This window comes from Pimephales promelas, chromosome 20 (genome assembly GCF_988280905.1).
Source record: "Pimephales promelas chromosome 20, fPimPro1.hap1.1, whole genome shotgun sequence".
Lineage (NCBI taxonomy): Eukaryota > Metazoa > Chordata > Actinopteri > Cypriniformes > Leuciscidae > Pimephales > Pimephales promelas.
The window spans coordinates 22,072,321-22,086,697 of NC_142788.1; the positions used below are offsets into that span (position 1 = coordinate 22,072,321).

The 14,377-nt window shown below is 36.9% G+C and overlaps 2 protein-coding genes across 2 annotated transcripts in view; one reads left to right on the plus strand and one right to left on the minus strand.

Moving 5' to 3' along the window:
• Positions 1-8,781, plus strand: part of LOC120463729 (uncharacterized) — a 40,293-nt gene extending 31,512 nt beyond the window's left edge. The window contains exons 8-9 of the transcript XR_016148033.1: positions 2,763-2,907; positions 7,159-8,781. The gene's annotated coding sequence lies outside the window, so the exon portion shown is untranslated. The remainder of the gene's footprint in view (positions 1-2,762; positions 2,908-7,158) is intronic.
• A 2,490-nt stretch (positions 8,782-11,271) lies between these two features.
• tmem107l (transmembrane protein 107 like) lies at positions 11,272-14,104 on the minus strand. Its single transcript, XM_089124281.1, has 6 exons — positions 14,030-14,104; positions 13,147-13,237; positions 12,991-13,058; positions 12,241-12,341; positions 11,959-12,055; positions 11,272-11,872 (listed from the first exon to the last, which is right to left on the minus strand). The coding sequence occupies exons 1-6, from the start codon at positions 14,032-14,034 to the stop codon at positions 11,803-11,805; spliced, it is 432 nt and encodes a 143-aa protein (XP_088980407.1). The 5' UTR covers positions 14,035-14,104; the 3' UTR covers positions 11,272-11,802.
• Between the last annotated feature and the right edge of the window lie 273 nt (positions 14,105-14,377).

A 14,377-nucleotide genomic window follows, 5' to 3' on the forward strand; every position in this document is an offset into this window, starting at 1 on the left:
CTAATTAAAGAGAATGATAAAACAGACAAAGAATTGTAAACAATGCTCATACACTTCAGGCAGATCCACAATGCAACATGATAATCCATTTAAACCTATTGCAAGGTATTCGCCAGTACTTGTGCAAATTATACAACTTTTGGGCACCCCACAAAACACTTAAAAAATGAATAATAATTCGAAATTGTGATGTCAAATTTCATATTGTGGCTTTATGTGATCACTACTTGCATGTCATTATATTAACACTTCGCCAAAATCAAGCTCAAATAAAGTTAGGATGTTTTTGTCCAGTGAATGCCATGTTTTTAATGTTTGTGAAGATTATAGCTGTAGCTACTGTATGTGGGGACTCGTTTTTTTCCTGTACCCCCCTACTAATTAATTACATCTTCAACAGTGTTCGATTACTGTAGGCCTACTAATAATACTCTCTAAATAGTTTTGCATTTAGCCCTAATTAGACTACTTTCTAAATACAAGGATAGACATGAAACTGCACCTTTAATTGTGTCAAATAAATATTTAAAACTTTTTTTGAACTGATCAAAGTATTTAAAGGGAGGTTACATTAAAATCATACATTTTAAACATTAGACGTTAAATCCTCTATTGTTTTACATGGGCAAGAATTGTTAGAAGTAACTTAGAAAAAAAGTACAAAAGCTGTCACTGGGCAAAAAAATCTGGGCAAAAGTTGCCTCGAGTGTTGCAGCGTCAAAGTGGTGGTATAATGTCTCTTTTTACGATATCTAAAATAAGTCTATGTTGTCCCCAGAGTGTTTATGCGAAGTTTTAGACCCCTCGGATAATTTTGTACAGCATGATAAAGTTGTCCCTTTTTAAGTGTCAGTAAAAACGCGTCTTTTCGTGTGTGTCCCTTTAAATGCAAATGAGCTACTTCTCCGCTCTGGCACAGGGCGGAGTTTCAACAGCTCCTGACCTGTGTGTGTGTGTGTGTGCCAGCAGCTCTGATTACCTCATGGAGACAAGCATTAAAATGTCAGAAACTGTTTTGCCTTTTATATGACCGCGAGTCAGACAATGATGGAGAGACTCGTGAAGTGCAATGCAACAGGACGTTTCTGAATGGTTAGTTGATGAATTTATGTGGAGTTAAGTCACTGATTAGCATATTCTGTCATGATAATCTATAAAATCGCTCGTGTGAGAACTGTTGTAAGATGCCTACAGAGTGTCATGATATTGCATTTGTGTTAAGTACTGTATTGCATGTGAAAAGAGACTCACAAATGGGCTTTACTACAACAACTCTTCCTCTTCTCAACCTGAACTGCATGTTCCGGGGGGCGGGGTTTATGTAAATGTTAGGGTTTTTGATGTCACTAACCCGGGTGGAATGTCGTGTAGTCCCTACCAGCCGTTTGTTGTAGTCCTTAAAAAACGATTTCTTTAATAGCAAAATTTCTTCCTTTGCTTTGAACTTTGAGCGCTGTAACTTTGCAGATGTTGTTTATGCTCAAACAGCAACATTACACACTAACTAAAGTTAGAAAAGTGAAATCATAATCAACAAGAACATGATCAGTGATTGCAAGAGGACGACCAGAGAGTGTGATAGTCTGGGACGAGACTCGGATTCACAGGTAAAAGCGCGAGAAAGCGATGATTCAGAAGAAAAAAGGAGTGCTAAAGAGGAGAGGAGACAGGGCTTGTCCAGCTGAAGTCCCTGGTGTGGTTTTAAGTCGCTTGGCCTCCTGTCACTTCTGACAGCCTCGAGCAAACACTCTCCCCCCTCCAAAAAGCCCACCACCCCGCTGCTCTCCCGTTTGGCCCAGGCCTCAACAGCAGCCCAGTTGTCTGACCGAGCCTATAGAGGTTTCAAAGGAGGACGGCTGGAATACTAAGAGAGCGAGCATAGATTTTCTGCTGAAATGAGGGGGGAGGGGGGATGAGGAGGAGATTGAGCTCGGCTACCCACATCAAACTCTCCTCTTCTTTTTACTCTCTTTCTTCCTCTGCCTGCACTCTAGAGGGACCCTCTGTTTGTCAGCCAGCCAGTCGAGCGTCTCTGCCTAAACCCCCCTCTCTCTCTCTCTCTGCTTTAATCTGCCTTCACTCTTATAAGGTTAGCGGAGGAAACAGCCTGTTGATAAAAGCAGTAACGAAAGGGAGTGAGAGACAATGCTTTGTGAGACGTGATGGAAGTTAAAGGTTCCTTAACTGAGTCCTGCTTTGCTGTGCTATATAGAAAGAGAAACGGGTGCAACTAATTGCTCCAAAGAGACGTTCCTAATAAGACAGACAAAGGGTGTGTAGAATTCCAATGAGATGGCTGATAGAGAGCATGTGAGTAAGGGGAGGAGGAAGTGACCTGATAAATGCACCGTATTAGAATTTTGCTTGGAAAAAAAAACAAACTTTTTTTTTAGAACTAATGTGTGCATCCGATTTTTGGGCTAAAACGAGAGATCTTTCTCTAAAAACTTAAAATTAACATGAAACTGCATTCTCAACCCATTTTCTTTAATAATGTGACATTTTTATTTTAGTGAAAATTGGTGAAGAAAAATTGCTAAGGAAAATATTTCTTTCATTAGAATAACATGCTATGAATCGTTCAAAACAAGATCATGAGTTTTATGAAAAAAAACAATCTAGTAGGAAAGTAAACCGGGATGATTTAGTTTTGATGTTGACTTTAAGGTGTTAATTTTTTACTTTATATCTTATGAGGCTGCATAATGACATTGTCCACTGTCACATGCTCATTCTTCTTCTCTGATCCTTCTTGATTTCAGATTCTTCATGGTTTCCTGCACCTGTAGCATCTCTTTACGTCCCCTCCCTCTTGTGCCCTGAAGTGAGCGTAAATGTGAATACCAATGCATGAGTACATACACACGCGTAGTGAATTATGGATCCTCACGGCTCTAAGACTCTGAGGTAATGCTTCAATGCCACTCCTCATTTATCTCTAATCAATGTAATACATGCTCAGAATCAACGGAAATCAAACCCTCTGTTTTATTTTGACCGTTCGGAAGTTTAAAGATTTACCGCTCAATGTCTTAAAAAAAGTAAATGTTTTGTCTGATATTAGAAAGCCTTCAAAGTGTTCATCCAAAATGAGTTGAAATCAGACAGATAAATGAACTGCATTCCAAATGTTTCAGTAAATATATGTATATATATATATACTGTGTATATAAAAGTTTGTGTTTACATAATATATGTGAGTGCACTGTGTATAATTATTTTATATATATAAATACACACACATGCTTGTATATATTTAAGAAATATTTTCACTATATGAGATAACACTATATATATATTAGTTATCTCTGCATATATGTATATTTTTTGTATTCAGTATGCTTGATATATATATATATATACAGTATGCAGAGATAAATAACACACATATATATATATATATATATATATATATATATATATATATATATATATATATATATATATATTGGTTATCTCTGCATATATGCATATTTTTGTATACGGTATACTTGATTCAAGTAAGTAGTAGTACAGATTTTTATTGTACTTTTACATGGTACTTTAAAATATGACAATAAATGACTTTGACTTGACATTATAGAAGGGGCTCCATGAGAAGGTGATCATCACATTTATGATTCATAATGTTTAAGAGGCCGTGGCTTTGAGAAGATTGAAAATCCTTTGACTAAGCAATTGATGTTCCTATGGGCTCCACATGTAAATCTCTTGACAAACAGTCTTTATCGAGGTAGAAAATTTGACAGTTTGTGAAGATGTTTTCTACATTATTATCAAGGCAACAAGGGAACAGTCATTCGTATAAAGAAACCTTAGCTGCACGATTGAGGGCCGACATTAGACATGAATTTCAAAATGAGGCCATTGGAATTCTGTCATGGTTTGATAATCCACAGAACCGCCTGACTTGACCCTGGTCCTCGAGGGCAGGAGTGCCTTAAGATTTTTCCTCCGGCAAATCTGCACACCACTGAGATCAATCAATAGCAATTTGGATACAACTCATCTAGCTGAATCTATTTTACACACAGTATTGCCGGCCTGGAGCTGTGATACAGCGGCGTGGGGGGGGTTTATCCAAGAGTGCAAATGGAAGTGGAAGACCTTGAGCCTGTGCTCCTCGTTGACTTTAAGATCACACATATACTTTGATCTTCCTCACACTTTGTGTTTTAAAAGATTCATATTCAAATCTGCTCTTGTGTGCTCTCTCTCCCCATCAGTCTCAGTGTTTCTCTGACAGGTTCTGCCGAAATCCCAGGCTCATGCTACCAACCTCTCAGAAAAAAAGTTACAAAAGCTGTCGCTGGGGCGGTACCTTTTCAAAAGGTACACTTTTGTACCATTAAGGTACCAATATGCACCCTTTAGGTACAAAAGTGTACCTTTTGAAAAGGTACCGCCCCAGCGACAGCTTTTGTACCTTTTTTTCTGAGAGTCTCACCTTCTCCGACCCGATGTCGATCTCTCTCTCTCTCTCTCTCTCTCTCTCCCCTCCACACTCCCAGAAGCTGCGGGCTGTGTCCAGCCGCCCACTGCTCGCCCCACGCGCGTGTGTGTGGGGGATTAGAGGGGAGAGTGGGCCTCGATCGATTTCTGGAGCTGTTATATGACAAGTCAGGTCTCAGCTCTGCCTGTTTACAGCACATTCGCAGCAAGCCTTCCCACTTTGAGCAATATCAGACAAATTGCTTGTTGTGAGTGCACGTACATGCTATAGTGTGTGCTTTTGCTCGGAGGCATCCGAGTGTGTTTTCTCATTTAAAATCAGTTCTCTAAGGTTTTAGGAATATTACAATATGCTTCAGATTGGTTATTTTACCTCTAATTGTGGCCGGTAAATGCCTTCTGTGTGGTACCCGTGAGAATACCCTAGAGTTTGAATCATGTTTATTTGCCCATTCGTATTGTGGGGGGAGTTTATGTGTGTGCGAGCATGCTGACAGATTGGATTGTTACACTTTCTGAGGGTTATTTTATCAAATGCAGTGTATCTGGAGGGAGGCGTCCCCCAACTGTACTGTAGTAGGTTGATCGGTGACGATGTGAGGGGGGTGGGGGCACCGCGCCACACTTGCGACCTGCTTCCATACAAAGACCCTCCCTCCAACATTGACCCCCCAAAACAAACACACACCCCATTGTTTGAAGTGCCACAGCACTGAGACGTCACCCGGACCGTTTGGTGAAGATTAGAACTGACAATGTTGCTTCCCCCTCTGCCTTGATCAATCAGCCAGTCACCAGATCAGATCTAATTCGAACTGAACGCTGTTGACTGGAGTGAGTTGTTTGCACCCTTCATTGTGGCAAAGGGACTTTGTTGTAAAAAGAATGTCTTTGCATATACTAATTAAGGACATTTAATCTTTTAAAGGGCTAGTACACTCAAAAAGTAAATAAAAATGTTGGTTGATCATAAAGCAAGATATTTTGAAGAATATTGGGTTCCAAACAACATTGGACCTCATTGACTTTCATTGTAAAAAAAAAAAAAAAAATGTTTTTTTTTTTTTTTTTTTACCAAAGAAAAAATTAGGGTACAGTTACACATCTTTAAGGGGTACAGTATCTTTTTTGCTTTGTTTTATAGTCCCTCTTTTCCATTATTTATGGTGCCTCGGTAAATGTAATTAAAATGCGTTGACGGATTAAAGGGAACCTTCGCAAGAAGACCTTTTGGCATATATTCATCCGCTCACAGCTAATTTGTGTCTGAAAATTAGCTGGACCACAGGACAAAAAGATCAGCCTTTTTATTTCTACTATAAAATGTTCTCAGCCCCTCAGGCAGTGTATTCAGTTCTCCTCACACATTCTTGCGGCTCTTCCCTGGAGCTTACATGTGTATTTGTGCATTTGATTGTGAGGTGCTCTGATTACCTTTATCAAACTTCCATCATTGCAAACTTGCTGCTGAATAGTCGTATAGCGCAGTTGTGACTACCTTTGTTTGCGGAGTGTTTTTTTCATTCATTTGATCCATAAGGAATTTAAAAAAAAAAACATTAAATAAATAGTTCAAGCCTTAAACCAAATCGTAAATAAATCTGAAAACCTGAGTCATATATTTAGAACCTTTCATTTAAAGCAATGAAATTCATGTATGATGATACAGTGGTAAAGATTTTTCAGTACTTTTTCAGCACTATTTTTGCGGGTTACAATGCCTTTATGAGGATGTCACTGAATCATTTACTCAAACGATTCGTCCAAAAACTCTGATTCATTCAACACTGATGCTGTGGTTTTGTTGGAACTATTATTATTGATATATATATATATATATATATATATATATATATATATATATACAGTATATTCCCTTTGAACAGTCACCGCATTTTAATTACGTTTACCGAGGCAACATAAATAATGGAAAAGAGGGACTATAAAACAAAGCAAAAGAGATACTGTACCCCTTAAAGAGAGGCCTACCCCAAAATAAGCATTTTGTCATTACTCACCCTCATGTTGCTCCAAACATACATTTTTTCTTTGGTAAAACAAAAAAAAAAAGTTTTTTGTTTGTTTTTTTTTACAATGAAAGTCAATGAGGTCCAATGTTGTTTGATATATTATCTCATGAAGTAATAAAATAACATGACATTATGGCATATGAACGCACTTCCAGTTCTTATTCTTTGGAGATCATAATAGTATATACTTGATTTATACATTTAAAAAAAAATCGATTTCTCTATGAAGAAAATGTATTACTTTTGTTCTGTACTTTGTACGGTGTTGCATCCATTACTTTGTTGCGTCTCAAACTCAAACAGGAGAGCATCACTGAGGCCTGGCTTTATTCAGACACAGTTCTGCGGCTCCAACATCACTTGAGCTTATGGAATGGCTTCTGTCCTTTGCTTTAAAAATCCTCCAGCACAGGTTCAGAATAGTTAATACATTTGGGCGGAGTGAAAAAAAACAAGCTCTCTCTGCCTCTTAGTGTCCATCATGTGTCATGGCCGCTCCTGGGTTTTGTGTTCTGTCTGGCTGAATCTCCTGCTCCAGCGGTTGCTGACTGTTGCTTCTCTGTCCCTCAGAGGCAGAAATGCTCCACAGCCTTCTCTCTCAGTCCAGTTGAGTCCTGTTTTTCTCCTGAAATCTAACACACCTCTGTTTTGTTGTCTCTCCTCACTCTCACGCCAGGCTCAGGTGTGTTTGAATGGCATCAGTCCAGATCAGATGCATCCTCAGGCGTTTGGACAAGAGACAGGCACCTCACCTGAGGAGTCCTTATCCTTTGTTTAATGTTGAGTATAGTTTGTTTTTGGCTAAAATGCCCCTCTGTTTGACTGGAAATCAACACTATTATATATAAACTCTTTATTTATTGAGATAATAATATTAGCTTCCAATCCACACCAGCGAATAACATTCTGTTTATTAAAGCTCTGCATGTTGTTCACCACTTTAAATGCTTGAGCTGGTTTCTAATTGGCTGTTAATGTCTTTTTCGTCTGAAATTGATTCCAATATTGTCGTTCATTTGTGTCAATATCATTATAGTTGTAAATTTGCTATTTTCATAGAATTACACTAAACAAGTTTTACATAAAACAAAGATTATTATATTTTACAAGAAAATACTATTTCGGCTTTTCCACTTAAAATTTCACATTTAATTGAATGTGTACTTGCCATTTCTTTGAGATTTTTTTGTGAAATTTACAAGCAATTTCTGAGTGAAAATTGTTTCAACCAATATTTTTCCAATGAGTGGCAAAACTTAGTTACAGTTATCAGGCCTGTGTGTACGAGCCATAAGGCAGAGTGGGTTTTATACGTTTTTTTAAACCCAAAATGTTTGATTTAGGGCTAGTTGTGACATTTGTGACCTTGATATATTTGTATTGTTTTGTTTTATATGTTTGGTTATCTTTTCCAATTTTTCTGTCTCATGAAATGCGATAAATGGCACTTTAACATTTTAAATAGATTTTTTTATGTTAGATCATATTTAATATTTTTGAATGTATTCTTCTAAAATTAGTGTTAATAAGTAGCTAATTCTCAAGTGTGAAATTGTCAAAAAGTGTGTTCAGTAGATTCACCTTTTTTTAGCACATTGTAACTTGAACGTGTCGAGACTCCCTGTCCAGTTATTTTAGCTGTACAAAAATAGTTTACTTCTACATTGAAAAATTATCTACACAGAAAATGACAACATAACAAAAAAAATCCTTTCACAAACCCAGGGTATGCTTGCTTATTAATAGTGTTTGGCAATGCACTTGCTGCAGAGTTTGTCCGGTCTCATGAAAAATTTCCCATTCAGCCTTAAATCCACAGCTTATTCCAGAAGCCTACACTCTGGGCTCCATTATAAAACATAGTGTTAGCTTCCAGGCTTGTCCTTAATGCTATGCCATCGCTGACATTAAAATGGACACATTTGATATCTCTAGCTTGTTTGATTACCATGGGAACCAGCGAATTCAGACTAGCCCCAAAACAACCACAGGCTGATGAAGACAAATGTGCAAACCCAGGTTGGCAGAATTGCTTTCTCGGCGAGTGTGATCGGCCACGCTCGAGAAGGCGGAACCAAGAGTTGTGATTTATCGTTTCGTGTTGTCCCTAGACCACCACTGTCTGCTGCCTCTCCATGCCTTAATTACCCCAACCGTGTTTATTAGAATAGTCACACTACCTATAATACATCATCGGCGCTGAGGGGAGCAGGACAGGAGATAGCACTTCTCTGTGTGGTCTTCATGTGCTAGCAGAGGAGCTATTTTGCTAGCTTAACTAAAGTAGCTAATGCGCATGTTGTGTAACTTAACTGGTAGAGTGTAGATCTAGCAAGGGCATGAGTTCACTTCAAGGAACACAAACAGACAAAACTGCACTTTAAGTTGAAAAAAAATTATCAGGTCTATTGATGATAATTAGATCCCCCTAACCCCCACCTCATAAATATTTACATACATCACCTTTTATTGAGATTGCTTCATTTTTTACCTTTTTGATGTTAAATATACCCTCAGTAATAAGAATGAACCATAAAGTAGACCTTAGTTAAACATTTAACAGTCCAAAGGGGGAGGTGAGAGACTGGCAATTAAACCGTGTGAATTTTAACAGCATTATTTCAACATTACTGTGGATGTTACATTTTAGCACGCTGTAACAATAGCCATGTCACTGACAGGATAATCCATATGTCAATCCATAAATCAACACCATCTCATCTACTCAAATTGCCACAAATTATCTGCTCAATGTCACTAATTATGGAGGTTAACTTTTATAGGCAAGTGTCAACATCTGAACTGCAGCTCATGTAGTTTTTAAAAGAAATGATTTGTCACAGATTTTGTAGTCAACAGATGTCTCGCATAAAGCTAGTTAACATTTTAAAAGTAGGGTTCAAATAGACAGATCTCTCCTTGACATATAAATGCTAATTAGTGCTAAGAATGCTAAGAAGCCATAGCATTAACATGCATACTAGCGCCCTCTACTGTTCACGCTTTGGTAGTGACATAAAAACAGCTTTACTGGTTGAATAAACCAGAAAAGCCTCTTGACTAAGCATGTTCAATTTAAAGTTCACAATGGTAAATCTCTTAACCTATTTTACATCCTGCCATTTCTAATAGCTTGCTGCAGTTTTGCTGTAAAATCCACCACAAAATGGCAATTAATTACCATCACAGTGTTTTTTTGAAGCTGTTGAATTACATAGCATCTCTGTTTTCTTATGCAAGGAGGGTGATCCCAATACTACACTATAAAAGTATGGGTAAAGTAAAGTATAGCAAAATGTCCCGTCACTGGAAATGGCGTTTTTTGTCAAGATGCGCCTTCCATTTAGTTTTTAATTATCTAGCCAGAGGTCAGTGAAGTTGTTGGTGTCTAGTTGACACTAATTGGCCTAGGGTGAAGAGAGCTTTCATTATGCGACAGACAGCAAAGGGGTCATGCGATGAGGTGGGTCGTGGCAAACGGAGACAAGGACGAAAATAACGATGGGAAGCAAAGCGTGCTGATAATATGTGTGGAGACAGTTGCATGAGCTGCTGAGGAAATAGGGCTGTGTACACAGAGAGAGTGGAGCTCATTAAAGACAGGCCGATGCAGCATCTTGGCTGAAGTTGCCTTATTGATTGCTATGGTTTATTTAAGTTTGGACGAGTGGTTGGATTATTTAGAGGATATGAAGGAAGTTTCTTGGAAATGGAGGTATTGATTTTGTCCAAGGAAATCAGGGTACATGAATAGATGCCACCAGCGCAGAAAGGAAGAGCTGGGGTTTCTTTTAAAGACAGAAAGAGACGGTTCTCAGCTCTTTTTGATTGCAAGTTCTTCTATTTCAAGTATATGTCAACAAACAAATTTTCAGTAACCAATAATTTCCATCAATTTTAATTTATTGGAGTGCCTGAATTTAATTTTAAATAAAGGGTCCTTTAGTAATATTATTTTTTCAATATTTTTTTTAAATACATTTAAAATTGGTTATTAAAATGAATTTCAGAAAGGCTGATCTAATGACACACACTCACCGATTAGGAAAATAATATATATGTGTGTTTGTGTCTATGATAATACAAATATCTTAGTCTCTTAATCCTTTTTGTGTTTCAGTAAAACAAATAATATAAAACAATTTCCCAGTTTATAAAATGCTGGATAACTGCAATGCTGTACCGTAGCAATGAGTATTGAGCTAAAACTAAAGAGTTTGAGATTTGTTTGGATGGTGTGAATATCTTGTGTCATTCTAGTCACGGATTATTTGTGTGTTTTCATCCATCTTAATGAAAGAGTGTGTGCAGTCCAGCTGAAGTCAGCTATGCTCAGTTCACCACGTACCTCGCAGGCTCATCATTCCTGTGAAGGACTAACTTCTCTTGGCAGTCCAACAGCATATAAACAAACACCTTGATGTTTGTTAAGGACATACATTTTAAGCTTATGGAATACTTCATGTAGTTATTTGGATTCACATAAAATTCTCTGTTTTGGACTTTTCTCTTCTTACTGCTGTTTTTTTTTTTGTAAATCAATAACTTTTAAAAAGGATGGCAATTATGCTTTAAATAATTAATTTTTCCTAAGCTTTCTCCAGAAACATATTTTATTCATTATGGCATATACTGTAGATATCTCATATAAATATTCTTATCAATATTATCTTATCAATATCGATATATAAATATTGCCTTTATTCCTCTTGAATTACAGTTTTGCTCTGTCTCTTATTGAAGTAAGAGGTAAATAAGAATGGTAACTTGTTAAAGTTACAGTGGACTCGAGCAGATAGCTAGTAAATTCTCACTTTATCTCCAGGAGTTGCACGCTTTTACTTCTAGCTGCAATGTCAACATATCATGCTTTCAGCGTTCACTCACAAGCAGAAAATAAGGTTATACAGGTCATACAGGAATAGAATAACAGTAGGTTGAGTAATGATGACAGAATTAGAAATTGTTTTATGAAGCTAAGCATCTATGCATTTGGGGAATGAACTTGGTATACTGTAAACTATATAAGTATAATTCATAGTTCATCTTGTGCCTATTTGTTACAGGTTTTATGAGTAAACGTTGTGTAATCTACTGAAAAATGTGAAGCATTAACAGACCTATTTAGTCATCAGTTGTATCAAAATGTATATTTTTTTATTAATTCATTACAATGAGTACAAAACATTAAAAAATGTTACATAATTTTTTAGAAATGCTAGTTTATTGTGGCAGTGAATGTTATTCTGAATTCAGGTGATTCTGGTACTTCGGTGATGGAAGGACAATATCCGACCAGAATCAAGAGAATCAAAGATACTCAAAGAGGCTTCCTCTTAAATCCAAACACTACAACAAAGAGGATCATCTCATATAGTGCAGGAATCACACTAAAACATAAATTAAAAAAAAAATCATCAATAAGTCCATTCATATTCACAGTTATGCATTTTTAGTTAATTATTTACCAACTGACCTACAGAAGCCAAAGATCCACCAGTAGATGGTGCAGGTCCATTGCTCAAACAAGAAGAAGGCCAAAGCCACAGACCCACTGGCGTGACATCCAATAGCTGCAAAGTCACAGTTAAGTGTAATTCTGTACCAGTATGAGAGCAATGTACTGTCGGCATTCGTTTTTGGACTGCTCTAATAAAAGTAAAGTTATCCATCTCACAAGGACAACTAAACCTGCTTTGCTGTGTCATAACATCTATGTGTAGAGCCTGTGGTGATGATGTGCTACTGGTAAGGATACACAGAAGGGCTTGATTATTGTTGAACATGGAGACTCCACAGAGGAACCCAACCAGCTCGATGGCAAACAGGCCCAGGGTTACAGATAATGCCACCACAAGCCTGCTCTCCAAAATAAATGATTAGGAAGATCAATGAGCATACAGTACATATTATGAAGTAAATAACATGACGGTCATTCTTTGTTCAGAGATAACTCAGTATATATATAACAGTTCAGTTGGGGAAATTATTTGAAGAAGAAAAAGAGTTTTACTATTTCAAATAAATACAAATCTTTTGAAGTTTCTATTAAAAAAAGTATCCTGAAAAAAAAAAACATATATCATGGTTTCCTCAAAAGAATCAGCAGCACAATTGTTTTCAATAGATAATAAGAAATGTTTCCTGAGCATCAAATCAGCATATTAGAATGATTACGGAAGGATTATGAGACTGAAGACTGGAGTAATGATACAGAAAATTCATCTTTGCATTACAGGAGTAAAATTAATTAAAAAAAATTTACAGCAGAGAAAACAGCTAAATTGTTCAATTGTAATAATAATCAAATTAATGCAACCTTGGTGATCATAAGAAACTTTTTTCAAAAATTTTTGAACGGTAGTGTGAATGTTTATGTCTAATTAAAAGAAGTGTCTGCATGGCACAATGATGCATTATATCTTTTTAAAAAGGATTAACGTTAGAGCCATTAAAAATTGGTTAAACAAGATTTGTACTTTTTATCAACCGAGACAGTTGTTCTTACCGTGTGTCCTCTAACCTGTATTCTTCACTAGTGTAGTCTAGTGGGAGGCAAGCTCTGACACTGTTCTCCTGTGGGATAGTTCAACTCTTTACCACAGGCCTGATTGCAATGATATACAGTGATCAAATAATGTTTAAACACACGAGAAGTTCTTACCCGCGACCAGAATATGATGATGACTATTACAAGGTGCGCGATGAGAGTCAGGAAACGGGCTGGAACCAGACTGCTTAACGCCGACATTGAACTAGACAGAAGAATACGTGAGATTAAAATAAAAATGAACACTTAAGGCTTTTTCGTCTTGTAAATTAACTTAGCGATTTACAGAAAACGTGGGACTTCTAACCGCGGATATACGTACCAGTTTCTAAGGTGATAACACCTGCTAAGATAGTTCAGTTGGTGAGCAAAAAGTAAACGGTTGACAAAGTAGAACCTAAAATACAACGCTTCTGTGGATCTATTATACTAAATTACAAAAGCTGTGGACGGTTCTCTTTCGCGCAAGCTTCAGGTGGTTGCTACGACAACACTCTTCTTTGCTCATTAGCGGTTGGCAAACCAGCTTTTTGGGTGCATTACCGCCACCAACTGAACCGGAGTGTGCTACAGCAATGCGGAAGAAAAATACATATATTAAATAATTACTTATTCATTTATTTAATTCTATTCTCATATATGATCTTATTGCGTTTATATATTGCAAAACCTCATCTTTCATACATTTTCTTGCCTTGGCTTTAATGACGTCTAGCTTTTTTTCTGCAAAACACGTCTTTCATTTTCATACTCTGTCTGTACAATATAATAACATGTTCAACTGCCTCTTCTACAATACAATGGCTGCACAACCCATTATGATGCTTTTTTTACATAAAAATTGAAATATCGGAACTATCTTCCTATATTTCCTTCTTCTCCATATTATTTGTAGCGTTTCTAATAATTGCCTTGGTTTCAGATTTGCTGGATTTTCTCATGAGAAATGTGATTTCAACATTATTACATTTTAATTAGTTTTTTGTTTATCCACTACCTCATGTGCAGGAATCCAAAACACTCCTCTTCTATTTGGCGAACATGTACTTCAGAGCCCTCTCTTTGCCCTATCTGGTACCACCATAGATATCTATATGGTTGTTACTGGTATGCACTGATGTAGCCTAACAGATTTATGCTGCCACCTATTGGCAGTAGTCGCTCTCTGAATGTGGTTCTCAACGGGGTCCTTGGTAAACTTTCAAAGTGGACAAAGATGTCTTTGATTTAAATGATTTAAATAAATTACATTTAGATAAAAAAAAAATCATATAAAATTTTGAATATGCATATATTTTTTTTTAATTTGAGAAAAATCTGGCATAGTACATGCACTGCTGAGATC

What these genes read in the sequence shown, in the direction of transcription:
- tmem107l (XM_089124281.1), bottom strand. An exon ending in TCATCATATTCTGGTCGCGG is followed by an intron (nt 13,059 to 13,146) that starts GTAAGAACTTCT and finishes ACTATCCCACAG; the next exon opens with GAGAACAGTGTCAGAGCTTG. An exon ending in TACAGGTTAGAGGACACACG is followed by an intron (nt 12,342 to 12,990) that starts GTAAGAACAACT and finishes TTTGGAGAGCAG; the next exon opens with GCTTGTGGTGGCATTATCTG.